The 22,926-nt window shown below is 40.7% G+C and overlaps 1 protein-coding gene across 1 annotated transcript in view; it reads right to left on the bottom strand.

Annotated features, from left to right (window-relative positions):
- Positions 1-22,926, bottom strand: part of MCF2L2 (MCF.2 cell line derived transforming sequence-like 2) — a 139,657-nt gene that overhangs the window by 4,589 nt on the left and 112,142 nt on the right. Inside the window, exons 22-31 of the mRNA XM_050712472.1 lie at positions 21,426-21,647; positions 20,672-20,764; positions 20,204-20,282; positions 19,557-19,629; positions 16,352-16,461; positions 6,558-6,629; positions 4,711-4,797; positions 3,017-3,135; positions 2,319-2,431; positions 1,198-1,301 (exon numbers count right to left, since the gene is read on the bottom strand). Of these exons, the coding sequence (XP_050568429.1) occupies positions 1,198-1,301; positions 2,319-2,431; positions 3,017-3,135; positions 4,711-4,797; positions 6,558-6,629; positions 16,352-16,461; positions 19,557-19,629; positions 20,204-20,282; positions 20,672-20,764; positions 21,426-21,647 (1,072 nt within the window). The remainder of the gene's footprint in view (positions 1-1,197; positions 1,302-2,318; positions 2,432-3,016; positions 3,136-4,710; positions 4,798-6,557; positions 6,630-16,351; positions 16,462-19,556; positions 19,630-20,203; positions 20,283-20,671; positions 20,765-21,425; positions 21,648-22,926) is intronic.

Genomic DNA, 22,926 nt, shown 5'->3' with positions numbered 1-22,926 from the left:
AAAAGGAGGACATGGGCATTGTCACTACAACACGTCTAAAGGATTTCCCATCTACAGTCTTGAGGTTGATTGTTAAAAGCCTGAAATAAAATAAAAAAGTAAAATAATCACAATTCTTCTGTTCTCCTATTCCCTTCACTAAAAAAAAAAAAGGCACAGGATGTTCTTCTGGCAAATAATTAACTGTAATGTGTATGGTTTTGGTTTTCTTTTAAAGCATCAGACATGCTAACGTAATCAGGCACTGAGGCTGCAGACAGAACTGACCTGTTGTGCAGGTGGAGGAGCAGCAATTACCAAACTCCCTTTAAACCACAGCAAAGAACTTTGTTAACTTTCAAGAAGGGTTTTCTCCACTTTAATGGACTGACCAAAACCACCACCAACAAAACCAAACCAAACAAAAAACAACAACAAAGGAAACTAATAACTCAGAATAAATAGCTGCTGGCAGCACTCTATTGCAGGTCCCCAGAGAGTGGCTGTGCCAGATTTTGCTTTGTTCTGTTACCAGCAGAAAACCAGGGCACATTTTAGTAAATTATGCTTACGGATGGGTAAAATTTAATCTAAAATTTTAAACTTTTGATCTGCAGAGTTGCTGAGATACAGCTTTTCCAGTGCAACCTGTTTGAGTGTTAGATCAGAACAAAAGCTGAAGGAGAAAGAATGACTTTTAGTGCTGGTTTGGGTGAGATCTCACCATAGCAACCCTTCCTTCGGCCTTTGCAGACAGCAGTGAAATATCATGAAAGCATTAATAGTTGATGAGATTTTAACAATTTCAAACCTAGACCAGAATCACAGCCCTGATGCTGATCTAAATCCAAACGGTACCTGTGTTAGGATGAAAGCTATGCCACATTTACAACATACCCGGCCATGTAACACACTTGGATTAGCTGTAAAGTAGCTAGCCCAGGTACTGATAGCCACAGGAATTTGGTGGAAGATTCAAATTCCACCTGAGAATAGGAAAACAGTTAGACCAAGGTAAGTTGTTGTGCCTAGCTAGCTCTGACACCTCAAGCACCAAATTTCAGGCTAGCTCAGCTGTGTCACCAGAAACCGCAGCACAGACATACACACTCAGGCTGAATATAGCAAGTGCACCTTTTATTACATCCTTTTTCAGCAGATGTACACACACACACAGAGAAAAGATTTTAAATACCAGTAAAACATTTCCTCTGTTACCTGCATTGCTGTTCTTAATTATGTTGTTACTGTCCCCCTCTGCTGGCTGCAATATACTGGAAGGAACCCATTCACTTTTCTCAGAGACCAGTTTCTTCACTAACCTGAAACTCAGAGAACAGTCAGTGCATTTCCTTACGTTCTCTTTCCCTCAGATGTGTTTCTTAGAGGTGTATGTTGGACAGCTATTTCCTAAACCAAGCAGGTAGTGGTTACCAAGTAGGTGTAAAGCATGTGTTTTACCCAGGGCAGTCCTACAGTTATCTGTTGCCCAAGTTTCAGCAGCCTGAGATGGTGACTCAGTACCCCAGAATAAGCTCACTTGCAAGCAGACTGTATGAGAAGGAGGCAGTGGCCTTGGCCTGTGTTTGAGACCCTAGACCAAAGGGGCTGAAGAAACTGAATCGTCCATTTCCCTTGCTGAAAGTATCATCCAGGGTGCATGGTTTTCGTTTACTACTAAAAACTCCTTCACTCTATGGGGACTTGCTCTTGTCTCGGCTGAATGCCAGTTCTGAGTGAGGCGTCTGACTGCACGGGCACTTCAAGGAGATCAGATCTTCTTCCTTCAAATTGACCATGGAAGGAGAATTCAGACACCTTGCCAGGTCTGTTCCTAACACTCACTTGTCAGTCAGAAAGCATAAATACACCAAAAAGTGTGTAAGCTCAAGGGGGCCAGATTCATCTCACTTTGTCAATCATGTCTGAGATATAGTCTTATATCTAAGCCTTTGGAGCTAAACATGCTCTCTGGTTCACTGCTGCAGCTTGGTGGAAGGCAATGAGATTCTACTGGTGTATCCTATTGAAGGATGCGGCCTTTGGCAGCTGTCCTGGCTAGGTGTCAAAAGCCTAAATATTCTCCTCTATTTCCCTTCATGCAAACTCCCATCCTCTCAAGCCTCATGTCAATCATTTGGGATGAAAACCAACTAAGTGGAATTAAACAAAGCTGCTTCTATGTTTATGCTCACCACTGCATTTTCACATTTTATTCAATGGAGTGAGTGGATTCAGACAGATTTTGAATATGCTTTGACATTTTCCTGAACATATTCCATCTTTTTGAAGAGGCTGTAGACATTCTACCTGTTAAATTGTCTCTCTGCTTTACTTACCATTGTCCGTTTTCTCCTTCCTGCACAAACTGCACTAGATCTCCATCCTCAAGTGTAAGAGAATCTGGGAAACAGCTGTCAAAACTGCCTTCTACCCGAAAAAGATTGGTCCCCTAAAATAAATGAAACGATGCACCAGAATTATAGTCATTATGGAGGAAAGAACATTGTGCAACAGAAAGTGTCTTTGGTTGAACACTGAATCAAGCATTTCAAGCTGGCAGAGATTTCTGTTCTGGGGAGTTGTATCACATTTTATTAGTTCTATCATGCCCATGATTAACCATTATTGAAACTCAGGAAAGAACTCTGCTGTGCATTCAGGCTTCAGAATTAATCAACCAGACATTATTCTGATATAGAAACTGAGTTTGTGACACCAGCTTATGTTCCCTGGAAAAGTCTGGAATTATATTTTTAAAGGGCTCAGTGTTTTCTCCCACCTTTGTTATTTAGCTATAAAGATAAAGCTACAGCTTACAAGTAAGGGTGGCTTTTAATAGTACTGATCCCGATCAATAAAATAGTCTTAGAATAATCCCTTAATACCCCAGATCAAGCTCCCATCTTCTGTCTTCCCACACATCCATGAATTTAAGGCAGGTATGAACCCAAACTTTGTAGGCTAAATCTTGATCCTTAGAGAAGAAAATGTTGTACTACGAAAGGGATTACTTTACTTTGTAAAAAGGAATTACATTGTTAGGGTTGGTCTCTTCCTCCATGTCTGAAGAGTTGGAGAGTTCATCCATGCTGGAGGGGATGGCTTCGAAATCTTCAAATGTGTCTAGAGATGGCAGTTGCCTGCTGGGCCAACCTTTTCAAAAGAGAGAAAACAAAAAGAGTTAGCTATTGGTCATTAGCTGCTTTCAGACTCAGTCTTTTAAAAATAAATGTCACAGGTTCACTTTCCGCTATTTCACTTACTGAATTACTCATACCTTTTTACAGCTTCTTCCCTGATTTTGCCATAAAAATTACATTGCAGCCATTATTCTCTCTCTAAAAAATCTGCACCACTTGCTGTCATTTGTAGGAGGGCGGACTGTGTGGCCATGATGCACGTGCATCAATACCTTCTGTGTTTAGCATCACTAAACCTCTTCAGTTCATGAGGTACAAAAAGCAAGGTCAGGAATACTTTTGTATAGCAAGCGCTGTAGCAAATTATGACTTTGGCAAAATGATTTTCAGAAGACCATGCTCATTCATTTTTTAGCTTACCTCCACATATTTATCTACAAATCGAAGCCATTGAATTTTGGTTGACTTCTTATCTCCATCACACCCCAAGGTAATATTACCATCTGAGCAACTTACAAGACTGTGCCCTGGAGCAGGCTGAAAATGCAGGGAAGGGACAGAATAAACAAGGTACAAGACAACCAGACCTCTGATGGTAGGTTATTAATAATTATTTAAATAATTGTTTAAATTTAAGACACTTCAAATTAATTTTATTATTTATTTAAGAACAAATAAATTTGTGTAATGTGTGGTCATGCAGCTCTGCAGCCCCTTCTCCTCCCTCCTGTTGTCCAGGGGCTGTGGCTTCCCTGACCATTACAAGTCAGTTACAAGAGAGACAGTGACTGTCTTCCACCAGACCAGCGTCCCCAGTTATAACCCTACAAGTATGGTTACGTCATCCAGGTGATGTTTTTCAAGGTGTAAACTAGCTTCTGAAGTGGCTTCATGTGCTGCATTGTGAGTGTTCACACCAAGATAAAAGAGACAATTTCAGTTACAGATCCCACAGAATTTAGAAATGGATCCTGTATGTTCTATCAGTAGAATCACACCAGCTGTCTAAACATACAAGAATGTGTTGATGCTATTTAGCTTTAAACTGCTATAGCAATTTTAGTTCAAATTCACAAGTCAAGCTACAAACACCAGAAGAAAACAAAAATCCTCCTTCTTGCTTAGACAAAGCATCTGGATAATAATCATAATGCATTAGACAAAGTGATCTTTTGCCACTGTCATTCAAAGGAAGCATCCAAGGCAGAAAGGCAAGAATTCCTTACAAATACATGCATCAATCTTCCTCTTCCACACAAATTGCTACAATAATTTCAGAGACTGAGAAATAATCTAAGTAACTTTTACATCCTTCATTCAAGCTATAAAATAACACAGATGAAATTCTGTGCTCTCTGACATCAGTTCGAAGACTTATTTTCAGCTATGCCTGAAGTACAGAAAACCAGATTCTGGGACATTGTTTCTATAACTGCTATTGGTCCAAGCTTGTTCTTTCACTGCTTTCAAGGAAAATAATGTCCATTGTACAAGAAAGATATCTTTTAGTTAAAGAGAATAAATGTTGTCGTAAACTTACATTACACTCTCAAATCAAGATGATGATAAATGTTTTAATTTAGTTTACCTGTCTGTGAAGCAGATCTAGGTACAGGTCTCGTGGTGGAACCAGTATTACATTTAGTCTGGGCCAATATGGTGTTCTCAAAAGCATCTGTGACAGGAAGTACAATTTTTTGTCTTAAAGGTGAAATAGTGACCAGATAACCAGTACAAAGTGACTTCCAGTATCACCTCTGCAACTGGTTGTCTCTTAAACAAACAGGTGGATTGGGATCCAATGGTTATAAAAAGAGGAGACATTTGATGAGCACAAATGAGTGAAACTACAGCAGTATTCCTCAGAAAAACAGTCTGGGAATGACAGAGAACAGCCATATGAATCAAACAAATACTGATATGAATTCATGAAAGCATTTGCTGTACAGTGCAGTGTTCTATTTCTCTACAGCTTCCTCACCCATTTTTAACATACTTTTCTTGCAGCTTTTCAAATCATTCTGTAGGTGGTGGTATATGGGATTGATGCCCACCCATACAGCAATGAAAACGGACCAGGGAGGCTCTTCTTCCCAGCCAGAACTGAATGACAGTACTCTTGAAGAATGCAGTTTTGTGGGGGAAGTTTTTATCTAAGTAAATCAAATCCTTAACATTGTTAACTCTGTCAGAGCTCTGGCAACAGCAGCAATATTTTCTAGTAAAGGGATGACAATGCTCATTGCTTCCTACTTAAAGAAACTCAGTCTGGTAAGGGCTGTTATGCAGTAGGACCATATTCTTTAACCAGTGAGGATCAACTCAGCTCTGGAGTCCTATGACTAGTACTTGCACCTTGAAATACCTGCAACCAAGTGGTATGCTGAGAAAAGTGTCTATCATGGAGAAAAGTGAGCTATAAGCACCATGGTTTGGGAAACTGGTGCTGGGTGCCAGGATGATTCCAAACTTAGTGCCAGGTGTCACAAGCATGAGGAAATATCCTGCAAAGAGCAAAACCACTATTTAATCTGCTGCCTCTGAACTTCTTCCAGCCTCTCTGTTCCAGTCTCCTCCTCTGCTGGGAGTGACATAGCAGGTAGCTCTGATGTGTTAACAATCCCATCACTGACCTGGCCATCCATCCTTTCTACCAAGGTTTTGTGCAAAGCAACACAATTATAAGAAAGGATTCCTCAGCCTATGTCTCTCTTCTCCCTCTCCTACCACGGGGGTACCTGACTGCTTGTGCCCCACAGAGCAATGTGCTCTGGCAGATCCTTGTGCAAGGGGAAAAGTTGGCATTGGAAGGTGGCGATCTTCCAGTAGTTGGAGAATCACTTCCCAGTTTAACTGTTTGGTGTTGTTTATTAAGCAGTAATCGATGAACCTGCTGCAACAAACAGGTGGAAATTCTGCTTGACTGAAATGAAACACTGCACCTTAAATGGATATTGATGTAGTCTAGCCTCTTTTGTGATCTTCATGCATGTGGCTCCTGCTCCTCTTATTAGGTGCAAAGCCCAACAAGGGAAGAGGGATGCAAGTGGCCAGACTGCAGGTGAAGGTGAAAAGTAGCCCCTTGGCTCCCTGCTGCTAAACTCTCCTCCCCCTCCACAGGGTGAGGTAGAAGCTGGGCAGAAAATCCAGATCCAGATCATAATCTAGAGCATTATTTCCCAAAATAGGCAGAGAAATGAGGTTTTAATTTAGGCCCATCTCTAGGTGAAATTTCATAAATATGGCATGAGTGCAGGTGACAAGAAAAGAGGTGACAAGTTTTGTTTATCCCAGTTAAACAGATAAAGTGACACCAAACCCTGAATGCCTACATGGAGTCCAGTGTCATCCACCAGCAGCGATGAGATGTGAATTGGGTGAATAATATCAAAAGACTGCCAAACAGGTTTTCATGCAGGATGGAAATACTCATACCTTCAAACCCCAAGGGAGTTGGGTCACTCTTTATTTCATGTCTCTTGACTTTAACTGCAGGAACAAGGGGACCTGTGTGAAGTTTGCAGAGTCACAAGGCTGTAAATACTGTTAAAAGAGAAACTTGCTTTCCCATTACCTAGAACCATGACCTGCCTAATACTTTCCATCTCATCCAGAAAAATGACCATCCCCTAAGTTCTAAGTGGTGAAGACAAACACTTCTGTGATGTGAATAGGAAACAGGCCTCTTTTTGCAAAAGACATTAAGACACAATAAACGTATCTGCTTCCATACAGGATTCACAGATGGTTTCTCTCACACTCGTCCAGGAGATGGCACTAATACAGGAAGACTCACAATCACCTTCCTACACATGAGGCTGGCAGGGAAAGGCTGAAAAAAGCCAACACTTGAGTCCCACAGAATTGGAGGGCATCCTTCACAGCCCCATGTACAGTGCTTCTCCGGTGTCCTGACTACACATGTAGAGAGCTCATGATGTGATGGAGCTAAGCTAAACATTTTTTTAAAGCATATGCTGTAAATAAAACGCTTTATTGGAAAGCACTGTTTTTGTTTTCTAGCTTTTAAAATGATTACAAAAGTAGTTTTCTCACCCTTCCAAGATAATTCCAACAGCCTAACGGTAGACAGGTTCCTAAAACCTTTTTCTTTTACATGAAACCTTTATAAAGTTTGAATTTCATTGTAATTCATACACACTCTCTTTAATAAATCACACTATAGAACAACCCTAGTTTGCCCATTCTCTTTCTATGTATGTGCTTCTTTCTATTCCTTAGCTTAGGAAGTAATTTTGTAGGTTATCAGTTTTCCCATTACCTAATAATTGACCATATATATCTGAAGCTGATGGCAAAGACTGGACACTATAAGAACCTCTTTTCCCATGCTATGCCTGTAATTTTCATGTGGTAATGCTGAAGTATTATTGTCTAAAGAGGTTGGCAAAGAAGTATTTGTATAGAGTGGTAACATCATATCCTTCTCCTTATAAACTCCACCACGCTTTCACTTCCTGCCACTCTGAAAGTATTCTAACCATAACTGTAATTACACTAAATATGCTTAAAACTGGCATTAATTGCTACCCCATTTTTGGCTTGATTTCAAGCTTTCTTATTGATTACTGCTACTCAAAGAGCAGAGCCTACCTTTCTTGAAATCTACAATTGCTAAGCAGCTTTAAGGAAATGGGAAAATAATTTCTGTTGAATTTTGGCTAATCCAAACCCATGGAGAAGTTGGAAAACTAACCCATAACAGCCAAAAGTGAATACAGTTTCCATGGAAATCAGCACCACTCTTTGAAGCTGAGAAATGGGAGCACACCTTGACACAAAGTTCAAATGTCTTGGCCTGCCTTCCTGCAGGTGTTATTGATTCTTCTTCTACTGCAATCTCGTGCGTTTATAAAAACTGAGCTTGATAACTCACTCTGTGAACAGCTTTTGGCAGCAAATGAATCAGTCAGCAGGAAGGGAGAAGGGTAGCTAAGCAAGCAGCATGACAGTACCTTTGGTCACAGCAGATGCATTAGCTGTGGTGCTGATGGAGGAGGCTAGGGAAAAGCGACGGGTAACTTCTCTTTCCTTAGATTCTGGATCTGGGAGAATAGACAGATGCAATGCAGGGCAGGATTAGAGGTTAATAAGCACTGAGGGTAAAAGATGTCCAAAGCAAAGCAGCAGCTGGAAAAGGGTGAATAAAAGGTAGGTTGCTCCCTAAGACAGCCAGGAGAGATACTTTCTACAAAGTGAAAAACACGGAAAAGTGTTTATATAAAAACATATTTTCAAAGCAGTTCCAATTGAGCCAATCTTAATGCTGCCGAAGGGAAACTTAATGTTTTAGCCAGTTAATGTTGTAGCAAACAAGTAGTCTAAGTACAGCTACAAAACACAGAGATGAGGATGATGGTTAGAGCGGTGTGTGTGTCTGCAGATGAACTTCAGATTATTTAGACACTGAGCTGCTTGTTCTGTGATGACTGGCCTGAAATACACGGAAAACCAAACACGAATGGTTTAGAATTCACGTTTGTTATTTCTGGGAGTTTGCTGTGGGAATGTTCTCTCCTTACGGGTGTAAATCAGCTTGGAAAAAATGAAGTCACCAGAGGGTTTTTTGTTTGTTTATTCCAATTCAAATCATGCCTTTTCCCAAAGGCTGTTTGGGAATAAACACACAACTTTCTAAGATTTTACTGTGAGATGTGAGCAGCATTTTTTCTCAAAATAGTTCATAAATAGATCAAAGGTATAAATGGACTAACTGCTAGCTTCAGAGAGCACATAATGTTTCAAAACACTTTCTCGTCATTAAGCAGCTCTTAGGAGGTTGCATCTACACACCTACAAGCACAGTAATGTGGCTCTTGCACCTACCAACTACAGCAGCACCACTTGAGAGAAAAAGTTGCTTGCTTACAACTATTTCAGGATTAAAATTTTAGTCTCTTCTGCTGCAAACAGTCCAAGCCCATGTGATGCATTACTCAAGTGAGTATTTTCTTTGAGACACAAGTAAAGCTATTCATAGCCTTCAGATCTCAGTTTCAGTAAGAGATACTTGAACAATTAACTATACCAGGACACAGCTTCAGCTGAAAATGACATTAGAAATAGTTTTAAATATTCTGTTGAAGCTTTTCAGATTGTTAAAAATTATTTGTGATTTTAATGTTTTGATTTTTTAAAATATCAAAAACATATTTATGTAAAAATTAAATGGTTCTATTTTCATCAGAGACATTCCTGGAGTAGGAAAAGAATTATATCACAGAAAGCTCTTTGTAGAACATGCATATATCTTTGCTGAATCTTAGCCTAGATGTTCCCAGTCAGTGTCTGCAATTCAGGGAGAATTTTCTATTCCAATTGCTTTCTTTTCTCTTACTGTATCTTCTCTCTTTTTTTTTTTCACGGTTAGGTGTCAAACAGCACTGGAGTAAAAGAAATGTCATGTTATTTTAAACTTCAGGTTTAAATATCCTTTGCAAAACTATACTACTATGAAGATTTATTTTTCAGTAATTTTAAAATTCTTTTTCCCACTCGTCATCTTCACATTTCCTGATAGTAGTGTTCAGTCACACAACATTTCTCTTTACGTTGTTTTTTTTCCATAGTTCTGCCTCATAAATGTCACATTCACTGTCTGTTTCCAGCGGAGCAGAAATTAGCATGACTGGTCAAACAGCAATTTCTGCAATGTTTGTTATGCCAAAACAGCAGGGAACCATATTAGCTCTGTAAAATTTCAGTGCATTTTAACTGTACTTCTGCCTTATTAAAAAGTCTGTAATTTCTGTAAGCATTAATGTAGCTCCTTACTTACATATCGATAGCAGTAAATTCATATTAATAAGCACACATTCAAGTACATCCTTATTTATATCTCCTAAGGCTGAATTAAAATGAGAGGTTAAACTCTTGTTTAACCTCAGTGATGATTAATACAGAATTATTCCAAATTTAGGCTGCTGTGACCGCCCTTATTAAAATGCAAAGAAAACTTCACTTTGTACTCGTAGGATTTGGTTACATTTACACTGCTTCTTGCAGCTCTTGGAGACCCTGTGCCAGTTCCAAGGAATACGAGCTTGGCTCCACAAACCATGACAGCTAATGCTGCGAGAGGGGAAATGCAAAGTGCTGCAAGTGTGGGCTTTTACGTTTGGTGCCAGTTCTGGTATGAGCCTTGGGGCTCTCCACACGGATGGAGTGGAGGATGGTGAAGCTTCTCCTCCACACATCAGCATTTCCTTTGCCAAAACACCAAGGTGCTTCTATACAAAGTTTTCTTCTCCATGATATCTACCTCGGGCAGACAGTTCAGCAACGCTTTCAGCATCCAATTGGCAATCTTGTTTTCCCCCTAGTTAGTCTCATCATTTTGTTGTTCAGACTTTCCCTTTTATGTGTTCTGGCCATGAACAGACACAATGGGTCCAAACCACAGTAAGCTCAGCTCACTATGCCATCTTCTGCCAGGGCCAGTAATGGATTTTTACACAAAAGGGTCAAAAGCAAGACAAGGCTACTGCAGTAACTTCCCTGTTACCTTCTCACTGCTTCCAATCTGCCATACCAGCCAGTTATGCTGGCAGCCAGTCAGTGCTGGCATCGTTTTTGTCACAACATTGCCTACAGAAATGACCACACTTTGCAAAACATTGAGGCCATTTGCCAAGTGTTTTCCTCTAGGCCAGGACCAGATTAATAACTGAACAGCACACCAAAGGGAAATCAGCAAACATGGGGCATTGCGTAGGGGAGGTTTGTCACAGGAACCTCAAGTAACCAGAGCCAGCAAGTCTTTGAGCCGACAGTGCCTACACCTTAGGGGTATGAACTCTTCTGAAGTATGCCTTGCTGTCTGGAACATGGAAATACTGGACAAAACACAAGACATCTCAGATGACGACAGAAATTCAGGTAAAAAGGAGAAGGAAACACAAACCAAAACTGCAGATCTGAACTCCCCTGAATTACAGTGCTATCCTGCACTTAGCAGATCTGCATTTTGTGATTGATTTCCCCAAGTCAGAGGATCTGAAAACCACTCACTTTTTTTGTTTTGTTTTCAAAACGTTGAATTGGTTGAATCTTGAATCTTCCTACCAATCACAGCCTTAACCTCCTAGACAGGATCTTACAGCTGCCCTGGTTATTGCCGTATTCTCTTTTTGTAACGTTTTACTATAACTCCTCTATATTTCTCTTTTTATTCTTCTGTCTTACTTCTCCCTCCTGTGATGCTGACCCTCTCCACCAGTGCATACTAGCCCTTTGTCTCACATAGGAAATATTTTTCAGAGCAGGAGAAAAGAAATATAATAATAATTTAAAGAGTAATTACCTTATATTTTCAGAGTGATTGTGCGTATAGTCTTTCAATTTCATTTCTATTCACATCTCTTTCTTTCCTCTAAAATATCTTCCTAGTACAGTCAGGAATATGCAACACTCTCTGCTCATGGATATTAAGCGTCTTCTAAACATGTATGCACAAAGACTCACAACACATCATTTTACAGTGCCATACAACATAATTCGGTAGAAATGGCAGCAAACTCCAGATCTTCTGAATCCCAGTTCCCCAGTCTTACCAGTAGATTATGGCTGAGCAATAACTGTTAAACCGAAGAGCACCAACCAATGAACGATTTAACACACAAAAATCTAGAGCAGCACAACACAAAGATAATACTCTTTCTTACAAGCCAGTAAACTGCTGAAAGAAGTTAGGTTCTTGTTTTAAAAAAGATCTTCACACTTTGGCCCTTGAAAAAAAAATGGAAACAAACCTTACTCGCACTGTGCACTATGAAAAGATTCAACCACTCAACTCAAAGCTTGCCTTGCCAACACTGCCATGAGAGCCATTTCTGGTAACAGGGTCTTGGAGGAGTCATAAGTGCGTATCAGACAGGCGCATTTGGGTGGGATGCGGCAGCACTCTAGGAAATAGTGATGGATGGCACTATGTGATGGAGAGAACATTGTGGGAGTGCAGGAGACAGATGGCCAGAGACCAAATGCTGCATGTGGTGATTTTACCTTTGGGTGGAGCTCTGCGGTTGGAAAGACCTTGCAATGTGAATCGCTTTCTAGCAAGCGCTGTGCGCTCAAGGTTAAGGCTGGTGGAAGCATCAACTAGGAGAGAGAGGGAGAGGGAAGAGAAATAAGGAAGGAAGGGTCAGCCATTCAGCTTATGGGAAAGGAAAGGTTAGCACTGGATGACAACTGAAAATAGAGAATTTTTTTTTGATTCAGTTCAAGCCTGAGCAAGAGCTAATCAATTAGAAAGGTGATATGAGGTCAGGGTGGTTAAATCAGCTGAGCTAAACAGAGCCCCCAGGCTGAGTTAGGCTCACTGAGTTTCAATGGAGAGCAACAAACAAACAAAAAAGAAAAACAGGTGATGGGATGTAGCTCTCATCAAAGGAAAATACAGTTTAGCAGCAAGCTCATTGAAAAGGATCTAGTGCCTTTGACTAGGAAAACATGTCACTATGGTTGGAACAGCAAGGCTGTAAGGAGAAATAAGAGAAGCCTTGCAGCACAGGACATGCACAGACAGCATTGTGAGCAATCACACTTCTGCTAGCCAGTACCAGCACTGCAGTCTGCCAGGATTAGCCCTGTGGCTGCTATGCTCAGCCTTAGCTGCTGAAGTCTTTCTAACAGCCTCCAAAGCTGGCATATAGTAATGCTCTCAATTGGCGATTAGCCGGGATGTAAGGAGGGCCATGCCATCAAAGCTTACATGCCAGGCTCCTGCGTGAATAAGCCAACCATGCTGCCTGACACTCACATTTATGGAGAGGAGTCACAGACATATCTAGGTCCTGGGACTCTGGGTTTCAAAGATACACAGTTACTCACATTGCAGGAAAGAGGTGGGCCTAGATCAAATCCCCTGATCTGTGCATTCCTGACAAACCATGTATCTGTCTCTTTCTTTGTATGGGCCGGTAACACAGAGAAGGTTTATGGCCAAAAAGCAGGAGAAAAGCCATGTGTTGGCTGCCTGGTTCTCTGCCTTGGGATTGACCACTAGCTTTCTCCTTCTCATTTCATACACTGTCAAGTTAAAATCATTAGAGGCACAAATGAAGACCAGAAGTACAAAGGGAACACAAAAAGACAGTGAATCCAAACTGACAGACAAGCAACAGACAGAGGAGCTGTGTTTCCAAAAGAAAGTGCATCCTATCACGTCCTGATCTGCAGCCAAGATAATCCAGGATCCAAGGTGCCTGCACACATAGATGGGTGTGAGATGAACAGATTTTAACAGCACTCTTTTTTTTTTTCTTTTTTTTTTTTATGTCAGTGTGGTCATCTGCATGTCAGATGCATCTGGTGAGGAAGTGCTACCAAGCGACAGCTTCAGCTGTGGGGCTGCACACAGGTGCACTCGGAAGCACTCAGCTTTTGGACTGCCTCTCTTGGCCTCAGATCCATTCCCTGCCATGACTGCTCCCTGCAAGGGAGCTAGGCAATACCTGTAAAGATACTGTGGGCCTGGTACAATGCCCTGCAGGCTGAAGTTTGGACCACTCTGGATTACCTCATAAATAAACCAGAAAAAGTTATATAAAATACATTTTCTTCCCATTTGTGTAGAACAAGAAGATCCGTAGTACTTGATCATCACAGCATCATGAGGAAAGGGCAGGGTTGGGGGCGGGAGGGTGGTATGCCAGTTGTTCAGCTGTGGATTATATCACTTCACTTAGTGAATCCTCTCTCAGGATTTCAAAAGTCCTCACAGCTTTCAGCACCAGTCAGTCATTAGAGACTGGTTTCTAGTGACATGTCTCCACCTGAGTTATTTCAAACCTTTTCCTTCAGTCTGCAGGTATACCAAATCATCCTGAAAAACACCTCCAAACATAATAAGGACTAGGTCTAGCTGGGCAACAAGCTAAACAGGAGCCAGCAATGTGCACTTGTGGCAAAGGCAGCCAAGAGCATTCTGGGCTGCATTAGGATGAACCCTGCCAGCAGGTCCAAGGAGGTGATGCTTCCCCCAGCTCAGCACAGGTGAGCCCCATGAGTCTGGTGCTGAGCTCCCCGGTACAGGAGAGACATCAACAAACTTGAGTGAAATCAGTGAAGGGCAATGACTATGACTAAGGGACTGAAGTAGCAGACGTGAGGAGAGAGAGAGATGGGATTGTTCAGCCTGGAGAAGTAAAGGCTGAGGGGGGGCTTATGAATGTATATAAATTCCTGGTGAGAGTGAGTAAAGAAGACAGAGCCAGATGTTTCTCAATGGAGCTCAGTGACAGAACGAGAGGCAAGCAGCACCAACTGGAATAATACAGGGGAAAAAAATACAGGAAATTCAATTTAAAAATATGAAAATACTTTTCTACTGTCAAGGTTAAATACTGGGACTGTGTGCCTTGGAAGGTTGTGGAATCTCCACCCTTGGACATATTCAGCCCAGAGCAACTCGCTCCAGCTGACCGTGCTTTGAGCAGGGTGCTTGGACTGGCTGATCTCGAGGTTCTTGCAGGACTTGACTCCCATATAGTTTCACATCATTGAATTTACCGATCAGGTCCACACAAATTACTGTTTTATACGTGGACAACACATAATCACATGCACTTATCCATAACAGTGATGAAGCTGATACACCTTGCCAATAGCAGCTCACACACGCTCACACACACATTCCGTACTTCTGAAAGAAAACAATATTTGAAAATTGTGTTCACATTAACTACATAGATATCGGGAGCGATACAGTCAGTAGGTGGCACAAAAGAGACAATTTTAGCAGAGCACTAGACTCCATGCAGCATGTGTACTGCAGACCAGCACAGCCCCAGAGTCACAGAACGATTCCTATGCACCTTTATGGGTAGGACCTAACTGTACATCTTTATAATGACTGAATTCAGCCCCTGCAGAGTCCCAGCTAGAGGCGCTGGTGCCTCACAGGGACACATATTAAAGTTTCAAATTAAGGTGAGACATCTAAAGCCAGATAGCTCTTCCGTTGGCTCTCTCCACAGTGTGTTTTGCAGGGCAGAATGCGCGCACACACCCTGAATCCCACAGAGAGAAGTGACTCACTGCTCAGCCCTGCAGGAGCAGCCACATACCAGAACATGAGGTGGCTCTCTGCTGAGCTAGCAGTGAGGAAGAAACAAATTACAGTGACAGCCCTAAGGAACTGCTCATGGGAAAACAGAAGACAGAATGAAAATCAGCATATAGGGTGATCCCAGCGCCCACACTCATGTGCAAGTTGGACCAGTTAAAAACCACCAATAATTTTCCTGGAAAACTTTAAAAAGTAGGCTTTATGAGTTTAAAATGAAAGATTGCTTTTCCACTTTTTTTTTTCATTTTAAAATATTTCACATTTTTTAAAAAAGAAATTTTTACTGAAGCGGGTTTTTAATTAATGAAATTGCATTTTTTCATGAAGAATCCATAACTTTCTCCTGATGATGAAAGCTTACTGTGAAGAGAATCTTTTGGTGCATAGCCTACTCTTCAAAGAAAAACTATTCAATATTTTTCGACCATCTCTATTAATAAAGGTCTCTGCTGTTACTTTTGGTCTAATTTAGATATTCATCTCTTCTTTTAAAATCTTGCAATTTTCTGTTTTATACTTAAAAAAAATAATAATTTAAAAAAAAAAAAGCTTTCCTCCACGATTTCAAAATAGTACGTAAAAAAGAAAGTGGTGTTCCTGCTACTGCCAGATGAGATCCAGCTTCTTTTGGATGTTCATTTAAACCTGCATTGTGTAGAATATATCTATTATATTTACACCCTCAAATAACGGAGGGACTTTCAGTGACTGCATGTGCATTTACTTACTATATGCTAATGGGGAACCTATACACAGAGGAGGCAAGAAAATCTCTGACATAAAGTAAGGAAATTTGTTAGGAAAGTTCATAGACGACCTTAAAATTAAATATAGTTAGAAACCAACTTATCCAGGATATAGAGGTTTAAAATGCACACACTATACCTCCAAAATCATACTTAAAAAAACAAAAATGCATAACGAGCACTGTAATGCATCAAAACTCAGACTTAAAAAATCCTGACTTGGTAACACTTTTTGGAATTCATGAAGTTTCACTCAGGTTTGTAGCACTGATTTTTGATGCTGGACTTAAGCAACACACATTCTGAGTATCCTCATCAAACTCTAGAAATGAGTTTGCAAAAATAAAAATATTACCCTTTGCAAGCAAAAAGCTCTGTCTCAGAACTCCTACCTCTCTTTTGTCTGGCACTGGGACTGGAATTCCTGTTTTTATTGTTAGATGCTTCCACATTTGATGTCTCGGATTTGTTTTCATATATGTTTGATGACTTCCTGCTATACCTTTGGACAAAAGAAATACAAAAACAGTTAGATTCCTGCTTAATACCTAACAGAGCACTCAGATATCAGCACTAAGCATTCTTTGTTACCATCAGATGTTGAAACTTTAATTTAAGGAGTAAGAAGCAGGTTTTAAAACTGTGTTCTATAAAAATCTGCATCTGTGCAGGCATGTATGGTAAAGAAGTTATTCTAGCCCTTGCCTCCTTCTGCCTTTTGCAAGTCCAACAGATTTGGAAGGAAGAGGTGAGAAACTGGGTTAGAAAAGAGGACCCCAGTTCTTGGTTCTTTGAAGCAGAGTGTGTTTGACCCCAGGAGAGAAATGCGTATTGGATGGGCATGTAGAGGTCACAGCATGTGTAGACAAACATACGGTTTCCATTGGCTCCAGGATCTCCCAACTTCTTCTGCTCTTTGAAAACATGAATCCGAGTGGGATATACCTATATACAACTGAACCACAGACCAGGGGATCTGTCTTGCCAGATTCTGCACAGGTACTTTACCATCTGTAACAGGAATGAGCACCCTGCCCCAGGTTTGTATGGCATTAGAGCTGCAAGGTTCTTATCCTCCTTTTTTTTGCAAATGCCTGGTGGTTTAGTTTGTGTGTTTGACTGTTATCTTTGGCAGACTGGATGTCCCACCCATGTCATTATTTCTACACATTTGAAATACTCTGTCCCAAAATGCTCATTACTAACATGTATCAGCAATTACATTGCTGTTTACAGTTAACATATGAACTTTTCTTCTTAAGATTCATGGGGTCTGCCTTGCTGTAAAGGAAAGTCCAAGTTAACATTAAAATCTTCAAAACATTTGGAGATCCATGAATACCTTTTATAAGTACAAGCGTACATAAGTACAGCGTGGGACTGCTTTATATTTGAACCTCTGACCTGTTTCTGATGGAACGTTAATGGAGGTCTCTGTTACCTCCTGTACTAAATCAAAATATGATTTTGCAGCCTGATGTCAGATACAAAATGGGGCTCAAAATAAATATGGGAACAAATCCAAAGCACACTCACATTTCCTTATTCTTTTTTCTCTGTTCCCTCTCATCTAGGCTGAGATATCTATGAAACATGCAGCTGACAGAGTGAAAGATTTACAGCTGTGAGAAAGACACCAAGAAAACAGACCAGCTTCTTTGAAACAGTATCTGCAGTAAAATTCCTAGTGTCTATCTGTGTGCACAGGATATTTTTACGTGGATGTGTGACTTAATCAGTCATTTCCAAGAGAGTTAAACAGTTAGAAAAATATTCTATTTAAACTGTTTATGTTTAATAGATTAGAAAACAATAAGAAAGGATCATTTCATTACCACTGAAATGCAGCAACCATCCCTTCAGAGGGATACAGCAGCAATAGATACCACAGGACATCTCATTTCAGGATTAAACAATGAAACTTTGGGGAATAATTTACAGAGAGAGGTTTTAAACAGATTGAACAGGACTTAGAGACATGTGATAACCACCTGGATCAAAGGCTCCAGCTCTAAGTGTTTATTTTGCAGAAACCCCAGCTCCAATCCTGAATCAGCCCAGCCCTGGCTTAGCTCATGGAATTACATCCCCAAGTGTTGCAATGGCATGTAAACAAAGAAAGGGGACTCTGTCAGTGAATGGATGTGGCTTGGGGACGGGGTTGGAATTTCCTTCAAACAGATTTTCCCAGTGTGACAGTACACGTTTGACAATTCCCAACAAGCAATAGCCTTTTACACAAGGGCAACCCGGGAGAGGGTGTTCCAATGTTTAGATAACATCTCACTAATTAATTAGCCTTCAACTTCTGGCAGAGCACTGATGATGCTGGCTGCTGTTTGGCTAATACTATCCTCCACTGGCTAAATAACAGCACCTTTCACAACTGGCGCTGCTTAGTCATGCCAGTCACAAACACAGACTATGCACAGGCAGGTGGCTGTCACAAAGCCTAACTGCTTCCTTCCTCTCCTTGCCTCCACCCAGCTTCCCAAAACAGGCTGCAGAAGGGGCTCCACAGTCTGAAGAATTCTGGAACCAGTCTCTCATCAGCCACTGCAGAGGCATCTCGTGCTGCAATTCCTCTGCCCTTGCTCCTCTCTGCGACACATTACAGAAGACCAAGGTGACTTCAGCTTACGCCAGTCAGTAAGACATATAATGGTACTTCGTGTTTTGCTCTCTCATGAAGACTTACCATATTTTTCCTGTCCTTTAAAACAATTCGGAGCATTTGGAGCAGAAGCATCTAACCTCTCTTTCTCTGGGGTGGTTGGTAGAGTGAGGACAAGCATTTCATTTTTTCTCTGGTTTAATCCACTCTAGGATAAATATCTAATCACATGGCATTTCTTCCTGGAGTTAATTAATTTCCTGCTGTCATATTTTGTCTATAATTTCTACTTTGAAAATTCTCACTTTAATAGCCTTGTGAGAGGGATATACATCTGGATTGATTTGAAATCTTTTTGTGATTACTGGAACAACTTTTTCCTTCTATCTCAAGGGTGGTTTTGCTGAAAGATTTTCACCTTAAACCTTTTCAGCTTAAACTTCAAACAAAGCATCTCTGAAATATAACCAAGCCTAGAGAGAATATAATGCAGAATTAACAGAACTGCATCTGTTTAAAATTTCTTGCATTGAATTGCACAGCTCTCAAAGACTGGCTGTGTTACCTGGGATCTCTTGGTTTAGTTTGTCCTGCTAAAGCAATCACAAGGAAACATTTACAGCGGTTATGCCATGCCAATTCACATATTAAACTTGCCCAGCAATTGGGTCATTACAAAGATTTGCTGACAGCTCCATTTAACATCCTGAAAATGTTCCAATATCTAAACTTCAAGTTAATTGGGAGCATATGGTTCTTTTGCAAAATCAAATGATGATCTTTGAAATGAATTCTGCATTGCGATTTTGAGTTTCCCCATGAGCAAAACCTTCATTTGCCTTTACATGCCTTTGAAGAATACGAAAACAATTTAGTAAGTTTGTACCCTGGAAGCTAAACAGAACACTAAGAATTTACGTCCTGCAAAGGCACAAAGGCACATAAAAGACATCTTCCTGATATGCCACGATAGCTGTAGTTACCTGCTCATATTGGAGGAATTCATTGGCGCATGGTATACACTCTCAGTGATTCTTTGGTGTAATTGACTTGCTTCTGTTAAAAAAAAAAAAGAAAAAAAAAAAAAGGAATTTCTCCAAATTGTGTAAGTTGCTTCCTTGCTTGTGTAAAAGAAAGAAAAAAGAGGGGAGGGGAGGGGAGGGGAGGGGACTACTAATAGTCATATTTAAAACAATCACCACCCTCATACTTCCCCACACACAGAAAAAAAAAATCAAACACAAAGTAAAGCAAAGAATGGGAACAGTTGCTGTGTGCATTCATTTGTGTGGAAGGAGATCTTTTGTATCAATCTTGAGAAGGCACAGAGTGAAGAACAGGACCCCATCTCCTCACATGCTGATGTAAATGGATGTTTCTAAGGTTGCACTTGAGAGGGAGAACAGACAGAAATCATGTTCTTCAGACTAATTGTGAGTGGAATAACTACTCATACACGAGGATTTAAATCCCAGCATTGCTGCAATCACCCAACTCATCCTTGCAGAGAAGATCTGTTCTTGCTCGTTTCACTGGTAGTACTGAACAACACTATAACTCATCCCAGCTCCACGATGTCACACACAGCTACAGAAGGAAGGCAACATCATTGGATTACACTGTGTCCTACCTCTGCATGCCTCCAGTTGTCCTGTCAGGACTTTGCGAATCTCTGAAATCCAAGTGTTTTTCAGCTCAACAGAAGATGCCTGAGAATACAAAAGGAAAAGGCAAAGCAGATCTAGTTAAAGTGTGTTGTCAATTCCTTGGATGCCCTGACCTACATTTGATCTTGGTTTCACCTAGGAATGAACCTTTTTTAGATCAAAAGAAAGCAAAGGCCACTCTTTGAGATGGAACGGCTACCATGAATCTAAGGTCCAGTCCTTGCCTTTCTGTCCAACCCCCCAAGTAATTTTTCATTACTTTGCTTTCTTTTTGGCCCAAAGTTGTAACAATTTCCACAATGACATATTGGTAATTTTAGTGCCAACAGAATGACTGTACAGGACAATGAAAGTCACAACATTGAAAACTTCCTTAGAAGTAATTATATCGGAAGAAAACATAGTCCTTAGAAATAAAGGATTGTTGTTACCTGAATGATATAGACTTCTTCCCTGCCATTATACCAGATCTCAAACTTCTTGTTATCTCCTTTTACATTTTCTGTAATGCCCACAGTGCTCATCTGTTTGAAAATAGAAAAGAAGAAGCTGGACTCTGGAAAATGTCAACAGTCTTTAAATTCAGTCTCCTCTAAGGTACATTTTTAAAAGGCTGCATTCATTTCTGCACCTTAGGAGGTCATTAAAAACAAAAATTCAGAACATGTATTTCTCAACATCTGACTTATCACTCATCGTCTTGATTGTCACAGGCAAAATAAAATAACAATTAAAAAATGCTCAAAAGTAACACTGGCTAATATCTGACCATGGGTTTATCTTCTTTGCTTTGTTTGCTTCATACTGCAGGTTGGTTTTCAACACAATCCTGACTCTTGTCCACCTATAGAAATTTTCAGTTTGAGGTTTTCAATTTGCTGTCAGTGATTATAGTGCCTATAGGCAGAACAATCAGAGATCTGAGTCCATTCAGCCCTGCTCCTCTCTAAGGGACACTATGTGCCAGTTTGTAGTGAGTTACAAAACCAAGAATCACATCTGAAGTTGCAGGACATATGGCTGGGTCTTTCTCCAAACTGAAACTAAACCAGGAGCTTCCATTTACTCAGGGTTGTGAGATAGTTCCAGATATGGCTACCTTCTCCAGCTCTCCATGTGGAAACCTCCCTGTACTGTGAGAGCCAGATTTATTTTTCCCCCCTTTCCCATTATCACATTTATTACCTTTAATGAATTTTTAAAGCTGTATGAAGCCGTCTTCTCATGACCATCTGTGTTCTCCTCTCGTTTCTTGCAGAAAAGCAGCATCTTGGTGTAGAGGAAGAGGTGTCTCTGCATCGGTTTGAATCTAGCCAAGTCCTTCACCTTATTGTGACCCTTCTTGTGGTCAGTCCACACGTTGAAAGAACCTTGCATCAACAGCTTACCAAGCTCACTAACATCCCCCTAGCAGGCAAGGAAAAGAGAGAACCTACATTATGTTCAAACTTGGGTAATCTCAGGCACAGTCCTTTCCTCTGGCGCTGGTTAAGTTTCCAGGCAGAGGCATGTGCCTAGGCATTCCTTGTACTGGAGAGCAGACGTGCTACATCTGCAAGCCCATCTGCTCATATCTGCTGGCTAAACCTGTGTGGTTTCTTCCTATCACCATTAACCCACTGTTTTCTATGTCCGTAATTCCCAGTTTGTCTCCCCATTCACAGTTAGTGTCTAAGGTCTGTTTCAGGACCTCTTTGGATCTGACACACTGGTTGTCCTATGCTGACCACAGAAGTGTCTTTTTCTGACAAGAATTGGGTTTCAAGACTCCTGATCCCAAAGCAGTATGAAAGACCAGTGCAGTCCAGATATCCAAGCAAATGCCTTGGCTCTGAAAGATCCAGGTTCAGTTTCTTCTCTGCTATGAGCTTCTTATGTATGCATCCCTGGACAAGAACTGGAAAGACACTTAGATGTCTGGAGACACAGATTGGTGCTCAGAGGTATGTAGGTATGTAATTCCCTCCCGTTGCAAAACAGCATTTAAAAGCTTTGTCAATTGTTTCTTAGCTCACCATCTGCAAGCTATGCAATGCTGTACAGCCTTGGGCAAAGAGCGAGTATATGCACCAAAGAGCCCTAAAAGTATCTGAGGGAGAGTGAAACTACAAGCAGGAACCAGGGCTTTCTGAGTTAAAGCCCTTTTCTGAGGACAGGACCACTTATGGGGAAATACTTCAATGTATGTAAATGATGTTTGGCTCAGATGCAAGCAGCACAAACAAGTATAGCTCAGTTCAGTACTAAAGAGCGTAGTAATATGTGGATAGAGGACATGGCAGCATCTACATGGTAATGGGCTTTAGAACTAATGATGAGTATAATTATGCTAATGGCAAGTTTTTCTGGGAGTGCTTTGTATAAGTAGTTTAGGGAATAAGCTTGGTTCATTATTAAAGGACATGTTTTCAGCATTGTTATGTTCTGTTGATTATAAGGTAAAGATGTTGTCTCTGAGTGGGAATGATTTCTTAAAGCACGGAGTGCAAATTGGTCTCTCACGCTCTCCTCCTTCTAACCTAGATCCAACTGCAAAATGAGGGTTCGTTGAGGTACTTTTCCACTTCATATCAGGATAACTATTAGACTCTCCAAAAGACTCAGTCATTTCTATAACCATCTGCCATTTCTAATATAGAGAGTTGGGTTTTCTTATTTCTGCATACAGGACTGTGTATGTTTGCAT

This window comes from Cygnus atratus, chromosome 9, assembly GCF_013377495.2.
Source record: "Cygnus atratus isolate AKBS03 ecotype Queensland, Australia chromosome 9, CAtr_DNAZoo_HiC_assembly, whole genome shotgun sequence".
NCBI classification, from domain to species: Eukaryota; Metazoa; Chordata; class Aves; order Anseriformes; family Anatidae; genus Cygnus; species Cygnus atratus.
Note: the sequence above shows the minus strand (reverse complement) of the source record. Positions and strands in the feature narration are given on the sequence as shown.